The sequence below is a fragment of the Delphinapterus leucas genome, chromosome 6 (assembly GCF_059928025.1).
Source record: "Delphinapterus leucas isolate spDelLeu-1000000601 "Yukka" chromosome 6, BTC_Dleu_Yukka2, whole genome shotgun sequence".
NCBI lineage: Eukaryota > Metazoa > Chordata > Mammalia > Artiodactyla > Monodontidae > Delphinapterus > Delphinapterus leucas.
Window position 1 is genome coordinate 121954426 of NC_143134.1, and position 23177 is coordinate 121977602.

Sequence of the window (23177 nt, forward strand, 5' to 3'; positions counted from 1 at the left end):
CTCCATCCTTGGTCAACTGTCTGCGAAACAGGACCCAAGCAGCAGACAGGCTCTGGGCTGGCGGCTGAAGTGGGTGTTCTCTACCTGCTTCCACAGAGCAACGGGGTGGGTGTGCGGGGCCCTGTCTGGAGAAGGCCACCAGCACGGCTGCAGAAAGGACCACGGCCCCGGCTCCTCCTGACTCCCGCGCCCACCCCCCCACCACCTCTATCCACCCAGCTCAAGGGCCCCGGGCACTGCCTCCCCGAGTGGGCGTCCACTTCAGGTCCTTCTGCCTGCCAGTGGCTCCTTCCCGAGGACAGCACCGAGGAGGTGAAGGACAGGAGAAACAGCAGGCGAAAAAGGGGGGGAGGGTGCTGGAGGTCCCCACACAGAGACGAGAGGAAGTCCCCAGACATGGCAAGGTGAGCGCAAACCTTCAGTGTCTGGAAAGAGCCGCAGTGACTGGGAATCAAGGATACGGGCCGTGAGATATTAATTGAGCACGGAGTACCTCCGGGCCTAGGAACAGGGGGTCCCCAAGTGCAGTGGGCAGAGGCCGCTGGAAGGCCCTACTCTGAGTCCTGGGGGAACGTGGCCCTGGGACCCCCCGGGGAGCCAACTGAGGGCAGAGGGTCGGGCCCGCAAGTCGTGGACCCGAGAGCTGGCTTCTGAGTGAGAAGGACGTCCTTCAAGGATGGCCCAGGTGGGACACTAGCCGAAGAGTGAACGCAGGAAGCAAAGGGGGCTCTCGTGGCACCTGCAACGCGGCCACATCTGGAACCTAGTCCTTGAACTTGCCGGGAAGGGAGCACAGAACTCTGCACTTGATTCCAGAAACGGGCCCAAATCAAAACTCCCGAGATGCTCGGGGAAAACACCCTGCCGCGTGGCAGCAGTTGCTGGCCCCATATGATCGGGTCCCAATGGCCTCGGCCTCTATACCGGCTAGAAAAGCATCACATCCAGATCTTTAGAGGGATGCCAGTTGCCTTTCACCTCCGGGACGGCCTACTTAAGACTGGCTCCCCAGAAGTTAACACAGGGACCAGCATGGTCGTGGGCGATGCAGCGGAGAAGCCCAGGGTCCCGTCGGCAACCGAATGGCCCCTCAGCCCCCCAGCCACAGCAGGGGCAGGGCACAAGTAGGACGGATCCTGGAAAGAACTGGATGGTTTAATGGTCCAGGACCCACTTCCTCCAAGCTGCCCGCTAGGACTTAGCAAAATAAACCCTCCACTCCTGGTGTCTCTGGTCTCAATTCCTGGCGGCACCCAGCGGGGGCTCTGAATGCCAGCTTCGTGTCCTCCACCTGAAGAGACAACCATCCAGCTGCTCCCGGCTACAGTGAACCCTCGTCAGCGTGGCAGGAGGGGCCGGCCTGCGTCTGGCGGTCGCGGCCGTGGAGCAGTTTGGCCAAAGGGCGAGAGCAGGTGCGGCGCTGGGGGCGATTAGTCCCATGCAGAGCCGAGCCAGGCCGTGCCGCAAGCAGACAGCCCCGTGGCCACTTACCAGGGACCCTCGCTTGTACTGACTGTACCAGGTGGAGGGCTGCTCTTTGGGCCAGCGGGCCATTTTACTCTGCAAGATACGAAACGGGTGGGTTTAACCGACACTGCACACAAGTCAGAGGCCGTCTTACCAGTTTGCCACGCTTGAATTCACTGAACCAGGAACCCGGGTTTTCTTTGGGCCAAGAAGTGATTCTGGCCTAAACATCGAGGCGGGAGGTGGGGAGGGAGAGAAACAGAGAGAACGACAGTGTTACTTCTGCCTTCATGAGAAATACTCCCACGTCCTGCAAACACGCCTTCTCCCCGCCCAAGCGGGCCTGCGTCCTGCCCTCACGGAGATGCAAGATGGCCTCCTGGGAGAAGATCCCTTAGGTGCACCTAACTCCCCCAGAGCTGGGCACTCGCTCCAGCATGGACCCCTGACCGCGATGGGGACTGGGGAGCCCTGGTGCCTTCCAGGCGCGAGCACCTGCTTCACGTGCAGGGTCACAAGCGCCTGCATCTGACCCGTTCTGTGTATCCAGCACCTAGGACAGAGCCTGGCACCTCGTGACTGCAGAAAACTGCTCGTGGAGTGAACTAATGAAGGGGTGAACGGGCGGGTCCTCACTCATCTCGCCCAGGTGATGACAGTAATGATAATAAGACCATCTACTACTGATAGGCTGAGAGCAGACAGGTGGGCATTCCCTGATTCGATCCCCTGATCTGGGGGCGTGGCTCCATCTCCAAGGCCTCTACCTGCGGACAGAGTGGGCAGGAGACCCTACTGAGGTCCGGCTGGGTGTGAGGCGTGCGTGTGTGTTTCTGCATAGGATGTGTGCGTACGTGGTGTGTGTGAGCGTGGTGTACAATGGTGCGTGTGTAGTGTGTGTGCCGGGTGTGTGGTGGGGTTTTCTCTCTGGGGAGAGTGCCCACAGGTCCAGCCTGTTCCCAGCTGTCCCTCCGGTGCTCTGCCTGGGCGCCAGGTCCCGTTCCCCATTCCCTGGCTTCTCCTCTGAGCTGGCCTCGTGCAGGGGAGCCTGAGAAGCGGCCCCACTGGAGGAAGAGCAAGCCCAGCCTGCCCCCCGCCCCTTGGGACTCTCCCCTCTGGTTCCAAACCTGCTGCTGTCAGCACTGCGCCCAAAAAGCACGAAGGCCGCCTCCTCCCAGAGCAGGACCAGAGGCGTGGGCAGGTTGGCGCCTCGCCCAGACTTCTGCCCTCCAACTCCACCCCTTCCACCACCAAGGGGGCCCTGCAACCCGGGAGACCGGGCAGAACGCCTCAACCCGCCCGAGGCTCCCAGCCCGTGGGGCCCTGGCGGTCAGCACAGGTGCAGAGGACAGGCAAGGAGCAGCGGGGGTCACTCAGCGCCCCAAGCCCACCGTCCACCTGGCTCCACCACCAGCGAGGGCTCCTGGGGGCGTCCTACTGGTTCTCCAGCAGCGAGGCCGTTTGCAGAGGACAGACAGCAACAAAAGAATGTGAGCCAGCATTTTTCCACTTGAATTTCCTTCTGGGCCTCTGCCAGATGCAAGGGTCCTGAGGTTTGAATTTCCTTGTGAACCACAGGGGTCTTGTTGCCAGGAGTGTGGGTTCCCAAGGATTTAAAATCCCAGGTAGGGGGAGCGTGAACATGAAACAGGGGTCCCCAAGGCATCCACGTCAGTGCAGATCCTGTTCCTGCCGGCCCACAGGAGTGCCGGAGCTCCCCTCGGTGACAGTGAGATTTAGGGACAGGGCACCTCTCCCTCCAGAGGAAGTGGCTCTGGGCGCTGAGGCAGCCGGGAAGCCGAGGACCACAGGTTGCCCGACTCCTGCTGTGCCCGACCCTGAACCTGCACAGGTACCATGGCTGCGGCTCCAGGAACCCACTGCCCTCGGTGTGCGGCACGGGATGGGGAGCCTTCTGGGTGGGACATTACGGAGGAGGGTCTGTCCAGGCAGATGCAAAGGGCACTGCGGCCAAAGTCTCCACCATCTTCCCAGGTAGAGACCTCGCCCCCCTTCCTCACCTGTCCTGGGCCACAGTGGGCCTGGCCTCCAACGCGTGCTTGAGAGAAAGCAGCACACGCCTGCCACACGTGCCTGTCCCTGCACACCATCCACACGCCACCCACACGCCATCCACGTGCCATCCACCAGCCATCCACGTGCCACCCACACGCCATCCACCCGCCATCCACACGCCACCCGTGTGCCACCCGCATGCCATCCACATGTCATCCACACGCCATCCACACGCCACCCACACACCATCCACAAGCCACCCACACGCCGTCCACACGCCATCCACACGCCATCCACGTGCCACCCACACACCATCTGCACACCATCCCCACGCCACCCACACGCCATCCACACGCCATCCACGTGCCACCCACACGCCACCCAAACACCATCTGCACGCCATCCACACACACTGGTTCACACCCTTCTGCACACACAGAGACCCCACCACAGAGGCGAGGACGCTGAAAGACCACAGAGGAGACTCAGATCGACACCCCACAAAATCTCCACGGATCAGAACCTCGCTAAATAGACTGTAAGGGAATGCATGGCACTCAGGAGCGACTACCCAGGAAGCTGACACTAAGAATTTCTAAAAGACGTATTTGGGTCACTTTCGCTCCCCAAAGTCCTTTCGTGGGTTTCAGGTTGCTCTGAGGTCAGAACTGTAGGGTCATTTTAGGAAGGATTTGACCAAGCAGTGGCGGAAATCCCAGCCCCAGGCGTGGTAGGGGGAAGATAGCCACGAGCCAACCACCCCTTCAACTTCCACAAATGAGGCTGCACTAAGCCCGTCCCATTGCTAGAAATTTCTTCCTAAGGCAGATTCAAGTCTACTTCCAGAGGAACAGCCTTGAGTTTAGATCTGGCCCGTTTCTGGTTTTCATTCTTAAAGCTGCACGCACGTGAGATACCTGGAGCCCTGGCCCGGCCCCACCGGGAGAGGAGGTAACGGAGGCGGGTACTCACCCCCTCAGACTTCTTGTCGGGGAAGACGCACGTCGAGCCCCCCGCTGTGAAGTTGCAGTAGACTTTGAAGGAGTCCCTGGAGCAGCCTTGGTTCGGATCCACCCAGTATTCACCTGGATCGCAGGGTTAGGGTTGGGGTTAGGGAGGGAGGCGGGTCGGGAGAGCTGCTCCTTGGACAGTTCCAGAAGCAGCTGCCACATCTCAGTCCAGCAGTGCCAGCACACAGCCCTTTCTGGGCTTTGCCCAATGGCATCCTGCTGTTCCTGCTGGGCCCACGGACTGACAGGGGCAGACTCATCACCAAGAGCACAGCTGGAGCGTGAGGCCCACGGGGTCCAAGCTCTGGGGACCCAGGAGGGTGGCTCTGCCTGCTGGCGGGTGGATGGGAACCCAGAGGTGCTCCAGGAAAACTCCTAGAAGTTCACGTACTTAGGATCAGAGTCAACTGGAACCACAGGCACCCCTTAAATCTTGCAGAAGAGTTCATCCTTCCCAGAGCAAGCCAGTGTGATCTTATTTTCTAGCAGGTAGGTAGCGCTTGGCTATTAATGGTGAGAATGGGACTGAAGTTCTGGAGTCTAAATAGTGCCTTCCCAAGTACAGCGTCAAATACCAGCACGAGGACTCCTGCCAACAATGACAGCAACTGTGGCCAACACCATGTCAGGCCCAAAGCATTTCATACATTGTATACACGTCCTCTGATAGGCACGTGTTTTAATTCCCATTTTGTAGATAGGGATCATGGGACTCCGGGTAGAGCAGGTTACCTGCCAGACAGTGGCTAAGATTAGACTAGACCCCGGCTCTGCGTGACCTCACAGCCCTGACCTCTTTCCCCGGCCTCCCAGGACGGCTTCCCGTCCTACTATGATGCCTCGTCAGGTGACAAGGGGGGACCTGCATCCCCACTGCACGGACAGGGACCTGAGGCCAAGCGAGGTGCGTGCCCGCCCAGGCCTGGGTCCCTCCCTCCACACCGGCTGCTCAGCCCCGACCCCTCCGCTTGTTCCCGGGCCCACGGTCGCCCTACCGTCGGGGAAGTCAGGGTGGCAGAGCTGAAGGTCTTTGCAGGTGCGCGCGGGGTTCTGCTGCGTGCCCAGGGGTCGTTTCATCTGCTCGAGCTCCAGCTTCAGCGAGCTGAGGGAGCCGAAGATCTCCTCCATGCCGTCCGCGTAGTCCATGTAGTCCTCACCCTCCCCTTCGCCCATCAGCTGGCTGGCGTCGATGTTCCGCCGGCTCCTGGACGCCTGGATCGGCAGGGGCTGGATGACCTCGCCTGGGGGGCCCTGGGTGTGGAAGAGGGACAGTGACGGGTGGGAGAGGACGAGGTGGCCCCCGGGTGGCGGCCGGGCCGGGACCGCCAGGGCCGCACCTGCAGGGTCCTGGGTCGCAGATGCCGGCCCCTCCTGGTAGTACAGTCTCCTTCCCTCTTCTCTGTCTCTAGAATATTCCACACCCATCCCTCGGGGCCCTGTCTAGGGCTGCCTGCTCCTGCCACACACATGCATGCATGCACACACGCTCACACACACATATGCATGCACACGTGCGCGCATAGAGGCAGCTAGGCATACACACGCACACGCGCGCACACACACACACACACACACACACACACCTCCCCCTTCCTCTCTCCTCAACCAGACTTCCGAGGCAGAAGCGCCCTGGGCTGACCTGTGTCCTGGGGAAGGGGACAGGCCCCCCCCGCCACACACGTTTCATAACGTTTTGGGATTGAACCACACAAACAGTTGCTTCCACGATTCCCTCGGTGTTAGGAGAACCCCCATCTGGCTCCCAAGTCCTCAAGGGCTACTCACCGGCAGGCCAGGGGGTCCTGGCTGGCCTGCTTCACCCTTCGGGCCAGTTGGACCCTGGGGAAAAAGAGAAGAGAACCAACCTTGGTCACTGAGGCCTGATGTGACTTGAGTCCCCCTTGAGGTCTAGAATGATCCCCGGAAACACGTGGAGAAGGTGGAGGGGCAAACCTAACATGCTGGGGCCCCTTCCCAGTCCCAGATGTGAGAACTGGACACCCCAAGGAGGGGACTTAGGGGGACAGAGCCCTTTCTGCAAGGCAGGGAGCCTCAGTCTGAGATGACTTAGGGTAGAGGTGAGCTCAGGGCAGCCCAGCCACAGAGGAGGGGTGTGAACGACCGGCCCCATGAGTCAAGGGGGAAGGGGGATCCCAGAGTGGTTCTCATCCAAGGGGATGCACATCCCTCCCCCGGATGGCATGGGCCAGTCAGGGGCAACACCACTTACTGAGGATCCCTTAGCACCTTTTGGACCAGGAGGGCCCTGCGGAGAGAGGGGCAGAGCGTCAGCTGGTGGGCGGTCCCTTCCCCTCCCAGCACCAGCCTGCTCTTCACGCCCTCCTTGCGCCCGTGTCCCCCCTCCAAGAGTCTACGCTTGTACTTGCTTGACAGGGGAGGTGGGCGGGGGCAGGCGCTCACCCACACGGAGGCCAGGAGGGTCCCGAGTGCCCCGGGTCAGCCTCCCACCCGCCCCAGCAGGGAAATCACAGCTCAGGCAGCCAGAGGCCCTGACACGGAGCCGCTCCAGCCCTCGCAGCAGCCCACAGCAGGGGCCAGCATCGGACCAAACGGGGCCACCTTGGGCCACGTGCACCTGGGCCCAGGTGGGGCTCAGAGGCTGACTAGTTTCGGGCGAGAAGAGACTCAAGGCCAGAGGATGTCTTTGCAGTCCTGGGTCTCCCAGCTGCATGGGGGGGCCCCAGGCTGGTGACTAGAAGACAGGACCCCAACTCCTCACATCCAGGCCAGGCTGGCCCTGCTCATGCCGACGGGGAGGGCGGGGGGCCAGCCACCGTCTTTGCCGCCCCCAAGGTGCCTACCATGGACTGTCCACATGCCCTACAATGCCCGGAGACAGAGGCTGCCCCCTTCTCCTCCCCAGCCTGAAACCAGAGCCCAGTGACCCCACTTCCTTGTTTCCACTGCTCGGAACGTGGGTGTGAATTAACGAGCAGATCAACCCGTGGTGCAGGGCACCAGGTCCACCTGGGCGGTGGCCCAACCCCAGGGGGTCCCATGACTTCCCTGTAACTCTGAGGCCCATCCCCCCACTCTCCCAGGACAACCAGGGGAGCCGCGCGCCCCTCCCAGATACGCACCGGCAAGCCAGGGGGGCCCGGGGGGCCGATCGGGCCCGAAGGACCAGTGATACCCTGAAAGGAGCAGAAACGCAGTCATCAGTGTTCGGGTCAGGAGGGAGCCTGTCCTGCAGCCACGCCCCTCGGTTCTCGTTGGCCTCTTCCCCCAACACGGGCTGGCCACGTGCGAGGGGAGCCCTCGCTCCCTGCTGGGCCCGACAGGGCCTGAACACCTGCTGTGAGGCTGGGCACCCCGGCGCTGCTGCCCGCAGGGCGGCGGGGGCGTGGCTGAGTGTGAACGCTGCCTTCTAACGTTCTAATGTGAACCGTCCCTGCCTGGTCCCCTCTGGCTGCTTTCCGCTCCCGAAGGAGGGGCCCTGGGGCAGGCGGCGGAGAGTGTCCTGGGGTCCTGTCTGTTCTGTCTGTCCATCCAGCCTCCCAGTGGCTTTTCCCACACTTGGAGTTTGCAGCCTCTGAGCCGACCCTCTCTCCAGGTCTCGGTGCCACAGGGAGACACCATGGACGAGGCCGGGTTGGGGGGACATCATCCCACAAGCTTCCTCCCTGCCTCACGGCTCTGCCGCCTCCAGCTCTGTCTCGGTCGTCCTGTCCTCTTCCAGGTCAGGTGCAGACCAAGGTGGGCAAAGCACAGGGACACGTGTGAGCCTGTCACACCTGGCTTGGGAAGCGGTCATTCACAGGCTGGAGTGCGGCCCTGTGGCCCTGACATGGGGACGGGAAAGACCGGCCTGCCTGGTCCCCCCGCCCCCTGCCTCCACTCGCTCCCCGCCTCTCCTGGCCGTGGAATCCACTGCAAGAAGCTCCCAGGCGCAGGACGGCGAAACTTGCAGGCTAAGGGTTCCTTGGCTGTGGTTTCCTGGGGGCTTCAAACTCCAATTAGCTACAGGGGTTCCCAGGGAAGTCTAGGGTCAGGTATGCATATACGGGGTCAAGGTGGGAGCAAGGATGTGGCTGAGCAACGCCAGTGACCTCCTGGACAATTAGCTGGGTCAGAGGGTCTTGCACAGAGTGGGGGGAAATGACCTTCACTTCTGAGGTCACCAGGACCATGAGGGCTAATGTGGGCCCGGGCTGGGCTCCAGTTCTGCCCCAGGTTGCTGTCACCTGGGCGAGCCCGTGCCCTCAGCTGTTCCCATCTTGATTTGATGGACGCGGGGAAGTCCTTCCGGCTCTAACGAACCTCAGGTCTTTGGACACAGAGCCAGCATCCCACGCACCTGTTCTCCCTTAGGGCCAGAGGAGCCCTGCGGGCCGGGGAGACCACGGTCACCCTTTTCTCCCTGTTCGCCCGGAGGTCCGATGAGTCCGATCAAGCCTGGATGTCCCTGTGGGAAAATGAAGGGGCGTTTGCGGTGGCGACACCTCCCGTCCAGCCACGTGGGCCAGCTAGACGTGGCAGCACATCTTTGCCTTGGGGGCTGCCTGGAATGGACACAGGCCCAGGGCAGGTGCCGTCCACGGGACCTCGCAGGCCCCCGACTGCGGGCAGGGGCCAGGTCTCCATGTCACATGCACCTGTTTTCTTTGTGTCCTCACGCCGAGCACGTGACAAACGTGGGGGAAGAGCAACACCTTGATGAGCTTCAACCACAGAGTCACCTGGAGCCCCATCTCACCTTTTCTCCTTTGGGCCCAGAGTCTCCTTTGAGGCCAGGGAGTCCTGGGGGACCCTGCGGGGGAGGCAGCGGGATCAGAATTCTCGTTCCCAATCCCGCCCTCCGCCACCACCGGGGGCTCCTCGGGAGCATACCCGTGACTCACCATGGGGCCGGGGGGGCCGTCGGGGCCTGGGGCTCCTGGGAGACCTTGCTCACCCTGAAACACAGTTGACCCTCCGGGTGAGCCCCGCCCTGGCCATCCCCGTTCCCGTCCCCACCCCTGCTCCCCTCCCTCTGTAGCCGCGCCCCCCCCAGGCCTCCCCGGGGGCCACTCACCACAGGGCCAGGGATCCCTCGCAGGCCATCGGGCCCGGGCTTCCCAGGGGCCCCCTGGGGGCCAATGGGGCCAGTCTTCCCAGGAGGGCCTTCCAAGCCGGCTTCTCCCTGCAGGGCACCAAGGAGGACACGGTGGGACCCCAATGCTTGAGGCTCTGGTCACCCCAGCCCAGAATTGCTGCTCAGAAACCCCAAGGAGCCTTGGAGAGAACCCCAGATGCCCCCAGATATCCAGGGGCTGCCCCCGATTCTCCACATTCCTTATCGAGGCTGCCCTGCCCAATCCTCCACCCACCAATGTCCACAGTCAACTGTGCTCCAGCCTCCCAGCTGTCATGGCCAAAGCAGCAGTTATGGCTGGCGCGGAACTCCTGGTGGGCACGGCAGCCATGTCCTGGGCAGACGTGGGGCTGGACGAGTTCCATCACTGTCTCAGGCAATGCCGGAGCACCTCCAAGAAGAGGCCCCGCCCAGCACCTCCCGGGGGGGAAGCGGCCTCGAGGGCTCTGGGCACAGGGCTGCACCCTAACCTCACCGCACGGGCACCCCACCCTCTCCTCAGCCCTGACGTGGGCACCGTCACCATCTCTGCTTCTCAGGCAAGGCAGCTGAGGCCTGGCCGGGTCAACGCCAGGCCCGAGGGCACCCAGCACTGGCCTCCCACACTCAGGCTGGCGGGGCAGACAGAATGTGACAGCAGAGTCGGGGACCCCGGACCCAGAGGCGCAGCCAGCCTGCCTCCCTCTGAGCCCGACCTGCCCCTCTCCGCACGTTCACGTATGTGTCCAGTCCCCACCCCTAAGGCCACCGTGTCGAGGCACGCTCCGTAACGTCTATGCGTGGTCGCGGTTGTGACCACGGCCGGGCTGAAAAGCACTTACCTTAGCTCCTTTCTCTCCCTGCCTGCCTTCGGGACCTATGGGGCCGGGGGGACCCTGGAAGGAGCAAGAGAGCGACACGTGACAAGTGGGTCCGCAGAAGCTCAGTGAGGAGCTGAGGAGGGGCCGTGGAGGTCACTCCCAGGCCCTTAGCACGAGGCCCAGGGCCTCCACGTCCAGAAAAGGCCCCTGGTCGGGCTGCGGAGAGGGCACTCCAGCAGCCTCCTTTCCTGGCTGCACACCGAGGGGCCAAGTTTACTGCAGCCCCAGAGAGAGACTGGATCATTCAATTAGCTTGTTCTGACTTTTCCAAAGGCCTGACCCAGGGGAAAAGGGGTTTTTTCAGCTCCATGGGTGTTTTTCTCCCACGAAGGCCGTTACTGATGGCGTCAACAGTGGGCTCATCCGAAAGGGAGCGGGGCATCGACCTAGTGGGTCTGAGATTTGATGATGAGGCAGGAAGCTGAGAAGGGAATGCACTTCAAACGGAAGCACTTTCCTCCTCGAGCCGCCTAGGGTCCCAGGGTCCAAGCCGGGGCGGGGGAAGGGCACGCTTCATTCAGGAGGTTGACGGGCAAGGGCGCCTTGCAGCATCACTTACCCTTTTTCCCGGAGGCCCAGATGGACCTGGTTCACCAGTAGGGCCCGGGGATCCCTGGTGTCAGAGAGAGAACAGAGCATTTAGGAATCAGGGACAGTTAAGCTAAGACGTGGCAGGGCTGGGTGGGTCTGAGGCTAAGAAAAACGCAGAGTTTTCAGTCTGATTTGTCCTCGGCCAGCCCTGAAACTGCCTGTCTCTTCTTTTGCAGAATTAGCCCTAAGTGGAGATGGTCCTGGAATCCTCTGCTCTGACCTCTACACTCAGCCCGTGGGCTGCAGCGGCATAGGGGACCCGCCTGCCACCTGCAGTTCTGCTACATTTGGGGAACATTCCCACCACGCCTGCCAGCACCCCTTCTGCAGAAGTGGACCCCAAGGCACAGGGAGGGCAGGTGTTGTCCTGGGTCAGCGGCTAGGGAGTGGCAGAACAGCAGACATCTCTCCGGGGGAACTGGCCCCAGAGCCGGTGTCCCGAAGCTTTCTAAACTTGAAGCAACGTTTCAGAACACTTGACATCAGGTGAGAGGCAACGTCTAATGTGAGCTCAGCTCCAGGGGCTGATGTGGAAAGAGCCTTCCGAGGAGAGCATCTGACTCCAATCGGGCAGAAACAGGTAATCCTGACGTTCCGGCGGTGGGGGGGCGGAGGCTTCTGCGGGGGGGCGGTCGAGGACGCCGGGCTCTGTGTGCAGAACCACTGTCGGGACTGTGTGTGCGTTTCCCCTTCTGGGAGGAGGGTCCCCAGCTTTCAAGGTTCCTCAGAGGGCGCTCTCGGCCCCCTGTGGTGGTTGAATCACTAATCTAAGGTAACTGGGTGTAGGTTTTTCTCAGAAATGAACAAAGCAAGTTGTAAACCCCAAGCCCTGACACCTCCCCGAGGAGCTGCGTCAGGGTCCTTAGAGGTCCTGGGCGGACTCACCGTTTGTCCAGATTCACCGTCATCTCCTTTGTCACCAGGGGGACCGTCTTGACCCTGTGGGGCCAAAAGCAAGTTCCTTCTGCCTCCTGGATGGCACCCGAGTTCAGGCACCAACACACAATGCGTCCCCAGTCCTCACCCCAAAATCAAATTCCATCCCAGAGGTGCCGGCGCCTAGGGCGCTCAGAGGTGGGAAAGGAGAGTCCTAACAGACAGAACCAGAAAGGAAAAAACGGGGCCAGCAAGGCGGGTCATGGGCTGTGGGGACCCAGGGGCTCTGCCACCTCGAGCACCTACCGCGGGGCCAGGCTCTCCGGGGGGACCAGGATCTCCGGGAAAACCGACCGGGCCCTGAAACAGAGGAAGAGAGGCATTGGGGCCTTCAGCAACCCGGCCTGGAGCGCGCTGCCCTGCGTGGCTGCGTCCAGACTGCTGCCCTGAGCCGTCCAGCCCCAGAGCATCCCACTAGCTCTGACACTTCGGTGCCCTTCACAGCAAGGCCTTTCCAGGACATCCTCTCATGTGAGCCACACAAGCCTGAAAGCGAGCAGCGCGGGCCAGCCCTCTCGACCTCTGGAGGCCCTCAAAGGGCAGGCTCTTGCCCACACTTTTGTTCCTGGAGCCCCCGGCTGACACTGGAAGCTGGACCTTTAACCCCTAGAAGGCGCTGCTCTGCAGACCCTCCTGATGCAAAGCCGGGGCAGGCTGCAGGAGGGGAGAGGGGCCACACAGAGCCTGCTCCATCCAGAAAGCTGCCTGGTCCACAGACATGGCCTCCGAGGTGTCCCCCTCGCCCCACGTCTCCCCTCTCCCACCTCCACTGTTTTGGCTCAGTAGCTGGTGTGGAAACCTCTACACCTTAGGAAATCACCCCAAGGCCAGCGATGGTCAGGCAGCCTCAGCGCACTGCCCATTGAGGATGATCTAGGGGCCCCTTGGCATCTTCCAGGTACTCACGGGGCTGCCTTTGGGACCGTCGTCTCCGGGAGGGCCCTTGGGTCCAGGGGGTCCAGCAGCACCAGAAGGGCCCGACTCACCCTTCTCTCCCCTTTCGCCTTTGGGTCCCTGCGGAGGAAAGGCGGGCACCGTGTTCCCAGAGCCAGCCTTGCGGTTGCCTCGAGCAAGAAGCTTGCCGGAGGTGTGCTCCTCATGGGCACCGGCTGGGAAGGGAGCACACGCCTGTGGCCGGGCCTTGGCCCCTGTGGGTGCCAGCGGCTTCCCGAGCTCCGCCAACCCTCAGCTGCTCCCTGTGGTAGTCTGGCTCCCCTGGGGCCGTGAGGGGGCCCGCGTAGCCCACTGGCTTCCCGGGGCCTCTGAGGCCGACACCCGACTTCTAGGTGGGCAGGGTTGACTCCTGACGAGACAGCAGGCAGCGTGGACCCCGAGGGACTGCAGGGACCCAGGCCGCCCACGCACTCAGTGGTCCTCAGGTGGAGGGAGCCCAGGAGGCCTCTGTCCAACAGCCGTCTCCTGGGCCGGAGAGCTGCCCTCAGGGGGGCCTCAAGACACGGCTCATCCGACCTGGGAAGGTTTGCATGTTCCGGGTCTGGGCTGACCAGGTGACAGCGATGGGCCCCACATTTACGGAAGCCAGTGAGAGGGTCCTGGAGCACAGACGGCTGTCCTGGGCGTCCATCACTACCGTCTACGCACACACGCGGACACACACATGCACGCACACACGCTCCCTCGCCACGGCACTCCCGCTCTTTTCCAGCAAGACGGTGAGGTAAGCACAAGAGGAGACGTGACTCCCATTTCAGGATGGGGAAACTGAGGCAGGGCAGGAGCCTCCCGCCCAGGACCCATCCACGCCGCATCCCCCTCCTCCCCCAAAGCCCACCCACTCACCGGGGGGCCCCCTTCGCCAGGAAGGCCAGGCTCTCCAGCTTCGCCGGGCTCGCCCTAAGGAGGAAACGTGATGTGATTTGCAGCAGCGATGAGGACAGTGGTTCCAGCGTCCGGCATTTAGCGAGTCGGCCCTGACACTGGGCTGGGGGGTGGTGGTTAGGGGGCCGGGGGTGAGACGCGGTCACTGTCCTCTGAGGGTTCCCAGGACTGGAGGAGGGACAGGTGAGGGACCCGGGGATAAAGCGACAGTGACATACACAGGCACGTGACGCACGTGGAGCGGGCGCGGAGGGTACGTGGGGGCATTAAAGATGGCTTTCCCCAGGAAGGGATGCTGCGGGTGAGTTTTGGAGGACGATTGAGAGAAACCGGGTGAAAGGAGGAGGGGGACAGCTAGGCAGATCCGTTTGCCGGCAGGTGGGACAGAGCAGGAAGGGTGAGAGTGGCGGCGGCCGAAGCTGGGACGCGCCCTATGGCGGGTGGGGAGGGCACGGGGAGAGCGTGCTGCTCTGGGCTGAGGTCGCACACCATTCACCGGTGACCTCAGCGGTATGTTTCTCTGTGATTTTCCTATCGTAAAAAATGAGCAGCGATGGGAGACTTCTTTCAACTGAATGGCCTGACGTCAGAAAACAAGTTCTGGAACTGGGGTAAGTGCTTTAAAAGTAGCGCAAACTCCCGGGCCCAGGTGGAATCAGACTCTGGCACCGTCTCGCCCGCTGCACACGTGCACGCAAGTAAGGCACGTACACACGTGTGCACGTGCATATGTCCAATGTGCTCGCGTCATCTCCAGGGCCCAAGCCCTAACATTAACCAGATCAGATGAAGAGGACCCGGGGCTATGAGAAAACAGGATTTGACAGAAACGGGAGTTGAAAAGGTAGCAACTACACACTTCAAGGAATAGATAACTATGTCTGTCAGAGCCAAATCTCAGAGGAGGAGGTGGCGGGGCCTTTGCTGGTGGGCGTTATCATCTGGAAAGTCTCCTGGGTTAGGGCAGGGCTCCCAGGTCCATTGCACACATCTTCTAAGTTTCAAAATGCATCTGGCAGGAATGGCCCAGCAGTGCACCGTGTACGCGGTAGACACATACACATGGGTACACGCACGCGTACATGCACACACGCGCGCGCACACACACACGTGCTCGCACGTCATACGCCGGGACAGTGACGGGGCGTGAATCACCTTCTCTCCCACTGCACCAGGATTGCCTATTCCACCTGGGGGGCCTTGCGGCCCGTCAGCACCTGGAGCTCCGGAGGGTCCTCGGGGGCCGGGGGGACCTGGGGGACCCTGGGAGAAGAAGAGCCATTGAGCCCAGAGAAAACACAAACGTCTACCAAAACAGCAACCAGCCACCATGGCCAGGTCTCCACGAGCCGGTGCCACTCACCATCTGACCCACATCTCCCGTCTCGCCCTTCTCTCCTGGAGGTCCCGGCAGACCCTGAGAACAGGAATTCATCAGAAACTCGGCACGTGGGCGTGGCTCTATCCCCCCAACACACAACTTGCACTACCTCCCCAGCAAGACCCCAAGCCGAGCATTCAAAAGCCTCAGGAACGTGCTTTTCAACGTACAGCTACATATGAGCACGTCCCCCAAATCCCAAGTTTCAGAATTAGCGCAAGGAAAGAATTAGAGAAGTATGCAAAGATTTATTGACAAGGTGCTTACTGAAAGCGTCCCATAAAACAATAAACCCTAATGAGCCACCAGCAGGGAAATGTTTGAATCAATTCTGTCACCACCATATGCTGGGACACAAGGCAGTGACTGAGAGTCACGTTTTCAAATATAAATAAAAAGTGATGTGTTCCAAGAATGTTTAATGATGACATTTGACGCGATGTGTAATATAAAAGGAAGTGGGAAAAGCTGGATCCAAACTTTCTATACATGCAGCGCGAGTCGCAGTTTGCAAAGACCAAATAGAATTATGCATGTGCGCGTGTGTGTGAGCACAGGCGTTCAGGAGGTGTGGAGAGGCACCACCACGTGCTGAGAAGCCGTTTTTGTTTCCTTTTCTAACAGTTTATCTGTAGTTTCCAACATTTCTACAATGAGCAAATTCACAAATGTCACCGGTTAAGAGAAGTGAATATGGGTGTGTCAGCACGTCATGTATGGAGACGCCCCTGAAGCCTTGCCTTAGCTTTCAGAAGACAGGAGGGAGGGGACAGGAGGGCTGGGCAGGGCAGGGGAGGGGAGGGGAAGGCGTCACAAAGATGCAGGAATCAGCTGACGTGGACCCCCAGCCACTGTGCAAACTCTGTTGTTACCTGCAGCCCCACGGGTCCCGGGGGACCGGGAAAACCTCTTGGACCTTCATCACCTTTCTGCCCAAAAAGGCCCTGCTGGCCACGAGGACCTGGCTCGCCGTCAGCTCCCTACAGGGAGATCGTTGAGCATGGTGAGGGCCAAGTACGGGGCCACATCAGCTCGAGGGATGGGGACTCTCTGATACTCACAGAGGGGCCTGGCTGTCCAATGGGGCCTTGAGGTCCTGTGGGCCCAGGTGGACCCTGTGGGGAAGAGACAGAGAGAGTTGTTTCCTGAGTCACAGCTCAGGCCGAGGGAGAAAGGCCAGCACGCGCAGGGGCTCTGCAGCCAAGGTCATCGGGGCCACACCCACGCTTGGCCGTCCTGGGCCAGGCTGCCGGCTCTGGAATGCGTGATGCTCTCTGTTCAACCCTGAGCATGTGCTGTCAGGGGCGGGGGGACAGCCACACCGACGTCCTGCCAGAGGCCACCGTGCATCATCTCGGCCCCCACCACACACCCATGACACAGGCCCCAGAGGCCCCATTTTAAAACGAGGACCGCGATCACGTGGCTCATCCGTGGCCGAGCGAGGGACTGATTCCAAAGTCCACACCTGGCAGCACGATGCCTGCCCCCAAGCACATTTCACTGTTGGCACAGGGAGAGCGTGAGAGAGGCCAGCATGCTGTCGCTGTCCTGGGGAGCCTGACTGGCCCCGGGTCAACAGGGACGTGGTCACTGTCTGCCTGGGAACAGACACGCCTGGAGAAAAGGCCCGCAGTGCAGGCCTCCTTCCGTGGCCACCGGGCGGAGCTGCCAGCCAAGTGACACGCCGTTTGCAAGAACGCACCAGTATTTCTAAAGCAGAATTTTTTTTTTAAGGGAAAATTAAGAGGCATTTCGTCAGGGTGCTGCCTCTGTCGGAACATCCTGCAGCCCTCAGCATCGGAGGGCGGTGATTATGTCTGTGGGACCGAAAACCTCAAGGACAAAAACGCTGAATCTGCTTTACTTCACAAAACCTGTGAGTGCTTTCTGCTCATCTGTCAACAAGGGATTCTCTTACAGATACATGTTACATGCATACATGTGCACCTAACACATACCTGTGCACGCACACACGCGTGTAGGCACACGTACACATACAAGATTTCAACAGGGGAGGAAAGCCCAAAGCCCAGCTCTGTCCCATCAGTTACCGGTGTGAATGCTGTTACATCATAATGGTTGTTCACGTCAGTGATGAGTGTGAGCCACACCGAGCACATAGCCCTGTGCTGTGGCTCCATTGGTGGCCCTGCATGTGGCTCGTGTGGCTCCTTACCTGTTCGCCTTTGTCTCCCTTGCTCCCCTTCTGTCCCGGTTCCCCGATCTCCCCCTGTGGGAACACGTGAAAGACCCATCAGACGGTCCAACGAGCATTTGCACGTCATCTGCTCCCCTTAATTAATTTTTCTTGGAGAGTAAGAATAGTCTCCTCTCCAGGGGGCCCTATAACTTTCCTAAGAAGAAACGTTTCCATATATTAATTTGATTTCTTTTTGAATAAGAGAACTAAAAGGGATGAGGCCTTGATCTTACGCTTTGCAAGACTGTACCAGATTTGAAAGTGTGATAAAAAAATCATAATGGAAATATTTACTTTGTCAAGTTGGATGACATGACAGTATAATAAAGACAAGTCAATTACTACGCTTCCAAAGTTATTAAAATCTCTCCAGTGTTTCTGCTGTGCAGGGTTGTCTCCCACCCTGAGAGGCAAGGCATCATCGCTGCAGAGGTGACAAAGTCGGAAATGTCACCGGAAAGTTCTCATAAACAGAAAGTTAAAACCGAAGAGATAAATTTCACTGTCTTCATTAGCTGGAGGATAAAATACAAGCTCCGGCAGTAAGAGCGTCAGGATTATAAAGCACGTTCTTAATGGAAGGGGGCCTTGATCACTGAAGTGGAGACATTTAAAAATAGACATTGAGTAAAACCTCATTAAATCAGGCTCCACAGATTTAGAATTTGAAATGATTGAGAGCATTTTCCCGTGCTCTGACTGCTTCAGCAAATGTCTCTGGCAACACCAAAACTACCCAAGAGAAAGGCAGCGTCTAAGTCCCCTCAAGCATGTCAGAGATCTCATTTATTACCATTATTTGTGAGCTATTCCGAAATCATCCACTAATGCCAAGAATGTCGGATGGCAGCATGGGGTCCCTCTGTCGCCAGAGCCCCTACGTCGCCTGCATCACTTGGTTTAAAAGGAACCCCCCCCCGGGCTTCCCTGGTGGCGCAGTGGTTGAGGGTCCGCCTGCCGATGCAGGGGACACGGGTTCGTGCCCCGGTCTGGGAAGATCCCACGTGCCGTGGAGCGGCTGGGCCCGTGAGCCATGGCCGCTGAGCCTGTGCGTCCGGAGCCTGTGCTCCGCGGCGGGAGAGGCCACAGCAGCGAGAGGCTCGTGTATGGCAAAAAAAAAGAAAAGAAAAGAAAAAGAAAGGAACCCCCCCCACCCCAGCTCTGACCTGCCAGCACTGGCCAAGCTTGGCTGTGCATGGTCCAGGTTGGGGGACCTCACTGAATTCTTCTTACCTTATCTCCATCTTCTCCAGGGGGACCCACAGGGCCAGCTGGACCAGGGAGCCCCACGGGACCCTGTAGACCGTCTCGGCCAGCTGGGCCTTGTGGACCTTTCTCGCCCTAAAGAGGAGAGGAGATCCCTGTTCAAAGGCAGCTCCATCGTGGGAACATCCTGCCACCAGCTCATCCCCCACAGAGAGGCCCACAGGCAGGAAGTGGGCAGTTCCTGGGCAGGGACCATCACCACGGTCCTAATGGATTTCCCTCGGATGCACCGAGGGTGGCTCCGAGTCCGGCTTTGTATCATCCCTTCCCCTCCATCTCTGCATTTAATCCTTGCCCATCCTAGGAAGGGCTACTCCTTTACAGATGGGGAAACTGAGGCTCGTTCGTAAGCAGTAGAGCCAGGATTCAAACCTCACCAACCAGATTCCTGGGTCCGTCCAAGCCAGTGGCCCAGAGGGCCTGAGCTCCGGCCTCGGCCAACTTGCTTATTACTCTCCCGATTCCCTGCAAACGCCCTCCCTGCAAGAGCACACGGACCTGCACATACGTGCGTGCACACACACACACATACACACTCCTATCTTCCCTTCCTCATGGTTTTGGTTCATTTTCCTATTTGCCCCCTTGGTCATCTCAAATGATCCTTACTGAGTTCTTGCTTAATTTTACCAGCCACGTTCCACGCTGTGAGTGGCTGGAACTTTCTCACCCAAGCCGGGATTCCCTTCTCCCAGCAGAGGCACAGAACGAGGCGTGGACGTCGGGGAGGGGACACGGGTGGGGAAGTGCACAGTCACACAGTCACCGACTTGGGCCGGCATCCTCTCCTACCCCCTCTTCCCCTCTCCGGCTGCACAGTTCACTTCCTGCTCCTCGATTTAGTTCGTCCTGATAAAAGTTCTTCCCCAATGAAGCCAGAAAATGCCCAGGCTGACTGTGGCTCACAGAGAACCTTCCTGCCCGACATGACACCTGACCTTTGTTTGACCTTTTCTTCTCCTGCAGCTACTCTGGAAGCATGACAAGCTTTTCACAGGATGATACAACCCTGAGAGGTTTCTGCTCAGGTATTTACTCTCTTGAAACAATGAACTCAACCGTTTCCAACCGCATCTGTGTGTGCTCTACATGCAACCAGCGCCCGACAAGAGTCAGGGTTCTGGGGCAGAATTCAGCGGGATCCGTGTCCTGGGAGCCTCACAGGAAGGAGCAGATGCCATCAGAACTGCCGGTGACACACTGATCGGATTCTCCATGGTGCCCACGTGTCCAGCGTGGTCCCCATGGGGAGTTCTTGGCCGGGAAGGCAACCAGGGCCCTCTTTCTACCCATGCGCCATGGACAGGGAAACACATAAGGAAAACCACCCCTTCTAACAGAAATCAATCCACGCAGGTGTCTTAACTCAAGAGGACACCATCCTCGTAGCCCGTTACCCCAGAACTCGGGCTCCTATTACATTCAGAATTCGAAAGGGAGGTTTGAGCTGGAATTTGTCTCCATGGCTGATTGAATGCAGGGGCAGGCGAGCGTTTCCAAAATCATGTGGCAGACGTGAAACATGGCCGGGGTGAGGGTACGTCCAGGCAGGAAGGGGGCGCTCTGGGGAGTCATTTGGGGAAGGGGATGGTGGTTGGCTTCCCAGGAGGTGTCTAGACAGGAAGGGTCTCTCTAACCCCCTTCATGGAAAGCAAGACTCCAGACCCCCTGTCCCTGAGCTTTCACAAAGCCTCCAGGTTGGGGCGATCACAATTGGGGTTCACTGGGAGGTCGGCTGTCAGGGGTCTGGGAGGAAGCTGCTTATCTGCCGGTCATGTCTCCCGTCCCTTCCTTTCTCCACGCCTACCCCCAGACCAACAACGCAAGCACCACCCCAAATACCCACCTTTCCCATACACTGACCAGGTGTCGGCCCGGGCCAGGGGGCAGGGGGCTGTGCACACAGGGCACCCAGAGCCTGGACCGGGGCCAACGCCACGTTTGGACACACTGTCTCCACCCCTCCCCGTGCCTGCACATGCTGGGGCCCAGATGCGTAGGTGTGACCGGCCGAGCCTGGCCCGGACGCTCCCCGAACACCCCTCCAGCTCAGGCAACTCCGGGAAAGAACCTGGCCGCCACTGTGATCGGCCCTTGGACCTCAATCAAGACAGCTGGGCACACACCACAAACTGCCCCCATGTCCCCGATCCCGCGAACCCCCAGGGAAATGCCTGGGGAGGGGACAACACGGGGGCAGGGACAGAGCTCCTTCGAGGCAGTACTTACAGGAGCTCCTTTCTCCCCAGCCGGCCCGGGAGGTCCCTGGGGCCCAGGTCTCCCTGGAATTCCGATGGGCCCAGCAGCACCGGCCGGACCTCTCTCCCCTGGAGATCCCTGGGGCGAGGCAAGAAAGTGGTTTATTTCAAAGGCTCTCCAAATGCATGGATACAACTTCCTAAAGCACCGCCTGGTCATACCACTCACCCTCTCACTCTAGAGCCCACAGTAGCTCCCCAGGGCCTTTTGCAAACACGAACTATCTGGTCTAGCATTTGGGGCTGTGTTTCTGGCGCCCTCTTTGCTCCCCAACCCATAATTCCAAGTCGCTCTGCAGTGTCTCAGAACACATCCTCCCTCCGTGAGTCCTGGCTTTGAATGACCTCCTCTGGGACGCTGGTAGCCACTCTGCCCTTTGGGGCCTGCCTGCCACGGAGCGTCCACCTGCTGCCCTGCTCCTCCACACTGTACGTTTTACAGGCGAGGCTCTGGCCCAGGAGCGGGGCTGACAGGTGGACACCGGGACTAATTCTAGGGGTTCAGCATCGCGAGACCACTGTTGCCTGGGATGTCATCCTGTTCCTGGCCCTTATCACAAGGAAAGGCAGTATTTGACTTCCCCGTCACTGTCCCTCTCAAATGGCCCATAACTCAGGGGAAGGGGGGCGGTCATTTCATGGTCCACCCTCAAACCCAGCCAGCGGCCAGGGGAAGCTCCTGAAGCCCCACTCTGTAGGTGAGTGAGGGGGCTGTCAGATGGGCTCATCTGAAGGGCAGGGGGAAGTAACACAGATGTCGCCTTTCCATAAAGAGGCAAGAACAGGGGGCCCGTGGGCGTGTCTCTGGAGGGTGGGCACAGGCTCTCGCGGCCCCTGGTTCCCCCAGACCACAGCCCAGGGTCTGGAAGCTCTGGATCTCCAAGCCTCTTGTAGCTAGACTCAAAGTTGGCGGGGACCACCTAGGTTAACAGACAGCACAGCTCTGGGGGAAAGGCCTCCCGCCTGTACTGGGTCACCTCTGCCTTGGGCAGCCCCAGGCGTGTGGACAGCCCCGCTCTCGAGGCCGTGGAGCTGTGTGTCCGTGCCCGTCCCGGCTGCTCCGGGACCAGACCCACGCGAAGCATCCTCCACAGGCTGGGGAGCCCATGCAGCCCTCCTCCAAACCGCCTGGCTCTCCAGCTGTCCTCATACAACACGCCCCCGCCCCTGGCCCTTCGTCACCGGCTGCCAGCTCGGGCACACCGTCCACGTCCCTCCCAAGCCCAGCTCCGCCACCACAGCTTTCCCAGGACCCACGCGGGGCCAGGGCAGGTGTGCGTGCTCCCCGGGCCTCAGGACGCCCGTCTTGCCTGCAGAGCAGAGGATGGGAAAGAGGCTCTGTGCTGAGCCAGCACACTCACCGCGGGGCCTGGCGGGCCTGGGGGGCCTTCACTGCCTTTCAGTCCAAGCGCCCCCTGCAAAGCAACAACATGTGAGCAGGGCACTAAGGGGAGACGCCCCCCGGGCTGGGCAGCCTCCAGCTCCATCCCCCCGGCTGGCCCCTCACTCACCACTGGACCAGGAAGCCCTCGGTCCCCGGGGAAGCCACGTAACCCTGGGGGGCCATCTTTTCCAGGAAGGCCGGTGGGGCCTGGGTCACCCTGAAATCAGAGCCATAGGTGAGTTTCCGAGCGATGCCCAAGACCAGGGTGGACAGGGAGCTGGGCGGGGCCTGGTCTTCCAGATCCGCTCGGGACCTGGGTTGGAGGTGGGGCTTCCCCGGGCACTTGGCTTTAAAAGGAACCTCTGCGTCTTGACTTGAATCATTGGTTGGCAGGTCCACGCGCTGGAGTGCAGCCCAAGCTCACAGCCGGGGGCCTGTGCGGCGGGCTGGCTCTGCGTGTGGCTTGGGGACGGATTCCGACCGGGACTCCAGTCGTCTCCACGGAGGCCCAGGCCCCCACCATGTCCTTCGGGGCCACGACGGCTGGGCCGGGGCTGAGGGCCCCACGTCTGCCCTTCTCATGTATCTGGGGATCCTCGAAAACTGGGCTCAGGGGAAGGAGTACGTGGCCGAAGCATGGGAAGCGTTGCCTTGAAGAGGACTTGCCGCTCAAGACACTTGTCTCAAGCCTGAAACCACATATTCTGAAAAGATTCTCCACCTGAGCGTGTACCTTCCCTGAGGTTCACTAAAGCTTTGACATCTTCCAGAATTTTCTCTGGGGTCCAACATGGCAGCATATCGGTCTTCAAACCAGCATGCCCTTGGCTCCCTTTCCAAACTCAGAGAGCTCTCTTTGTGGCCAGAAACC

The 23177-nt window shown here is 60.1% G+C and overlaps 1 protein-coding gene across 2 annotated transcripts in view; it reads right to left on the reverse strand.

Moving 5' to 3' along the window:
• The window catches only part of COL5A1 (collagen type V alpha 1 chain), a 159631-nt gene that overhangs the window by 11868 nt on the left and 124586 nt on the right, over positions 1-23177 (reverse strand). Inside the window, exons 40-64 of one of the 2 annotated variants that reach the window (XM_022578272.2) lie at positions 22434-22523; positions 22284-22337; positions 20894-21001; positions 18632-18739; positions 17375-17428; positions 16257-16310; positions 16068-16175; positions 15178-15231; positions 14970-15077; positions 13776-13829; positions 12882-12989; positions 12222-12275; positions 11925-11978; positions 11008-11061; positions 10410-10463; positions 9529-9636; positions 9356-9409; positions 9211-9264; positions 8812-8919; positions 7595-7648; positions 6724-6759; positions 6279-6332; positions 5489-5744; positions 4456-4568; positions 1492-1560 (exon numbers count right to left, since the gene is read on the reverse strand). In XM_022578272.2, the coding sequence (XP_022433980.1) occupies positions 1492-1560; positions 4456-4568; positions 5489-5744; positions 6279-6332; positions 6724-6759; positions 7595-7648; positions 8812-8919; positions 9211-9264; positions 9356-9409; positions 9529-9636; positions 10410-10463; positions 11008-11061; positions 11925-11978; positions 12222-12275; positions 12882-12989; positions 13776-13829; positions 14970-15077; positions 15178-15231; positions 16068-16175; positions 16257-16310; positions 17375-17428; positions 18632-18739; positions 20894-21001; positions 22284-22337; positions 22434-22523 (2022 nt within the window). Of the gene's footprint in view, positions 1-1491; positions 1561-1621; positions 1691-4455; positions 4569-5488; positions 5745-6278; positions 6333-6723; positions 6760-7594; positions 7649-8811; positions 8920-9210; positions 9265-9355; positions 9410-9528; positions 9637-10409; positions 10464-11007; positions 11062-11924; positions 11979-12221; positions 12276-12881; positions 12990-13775; positions 13830-14969; positions 15078-15177; positions 15232-16067; positions 16176-16256; positions 16311-17374; positions 17429-18631; positions 18740-20893; positions 21002-22283; positions 22338-22433; positions 22524-23177 lie in introns of both variants that reach the window. The other variant, XM_022578270.2, reaches the window with a different exon arrangement.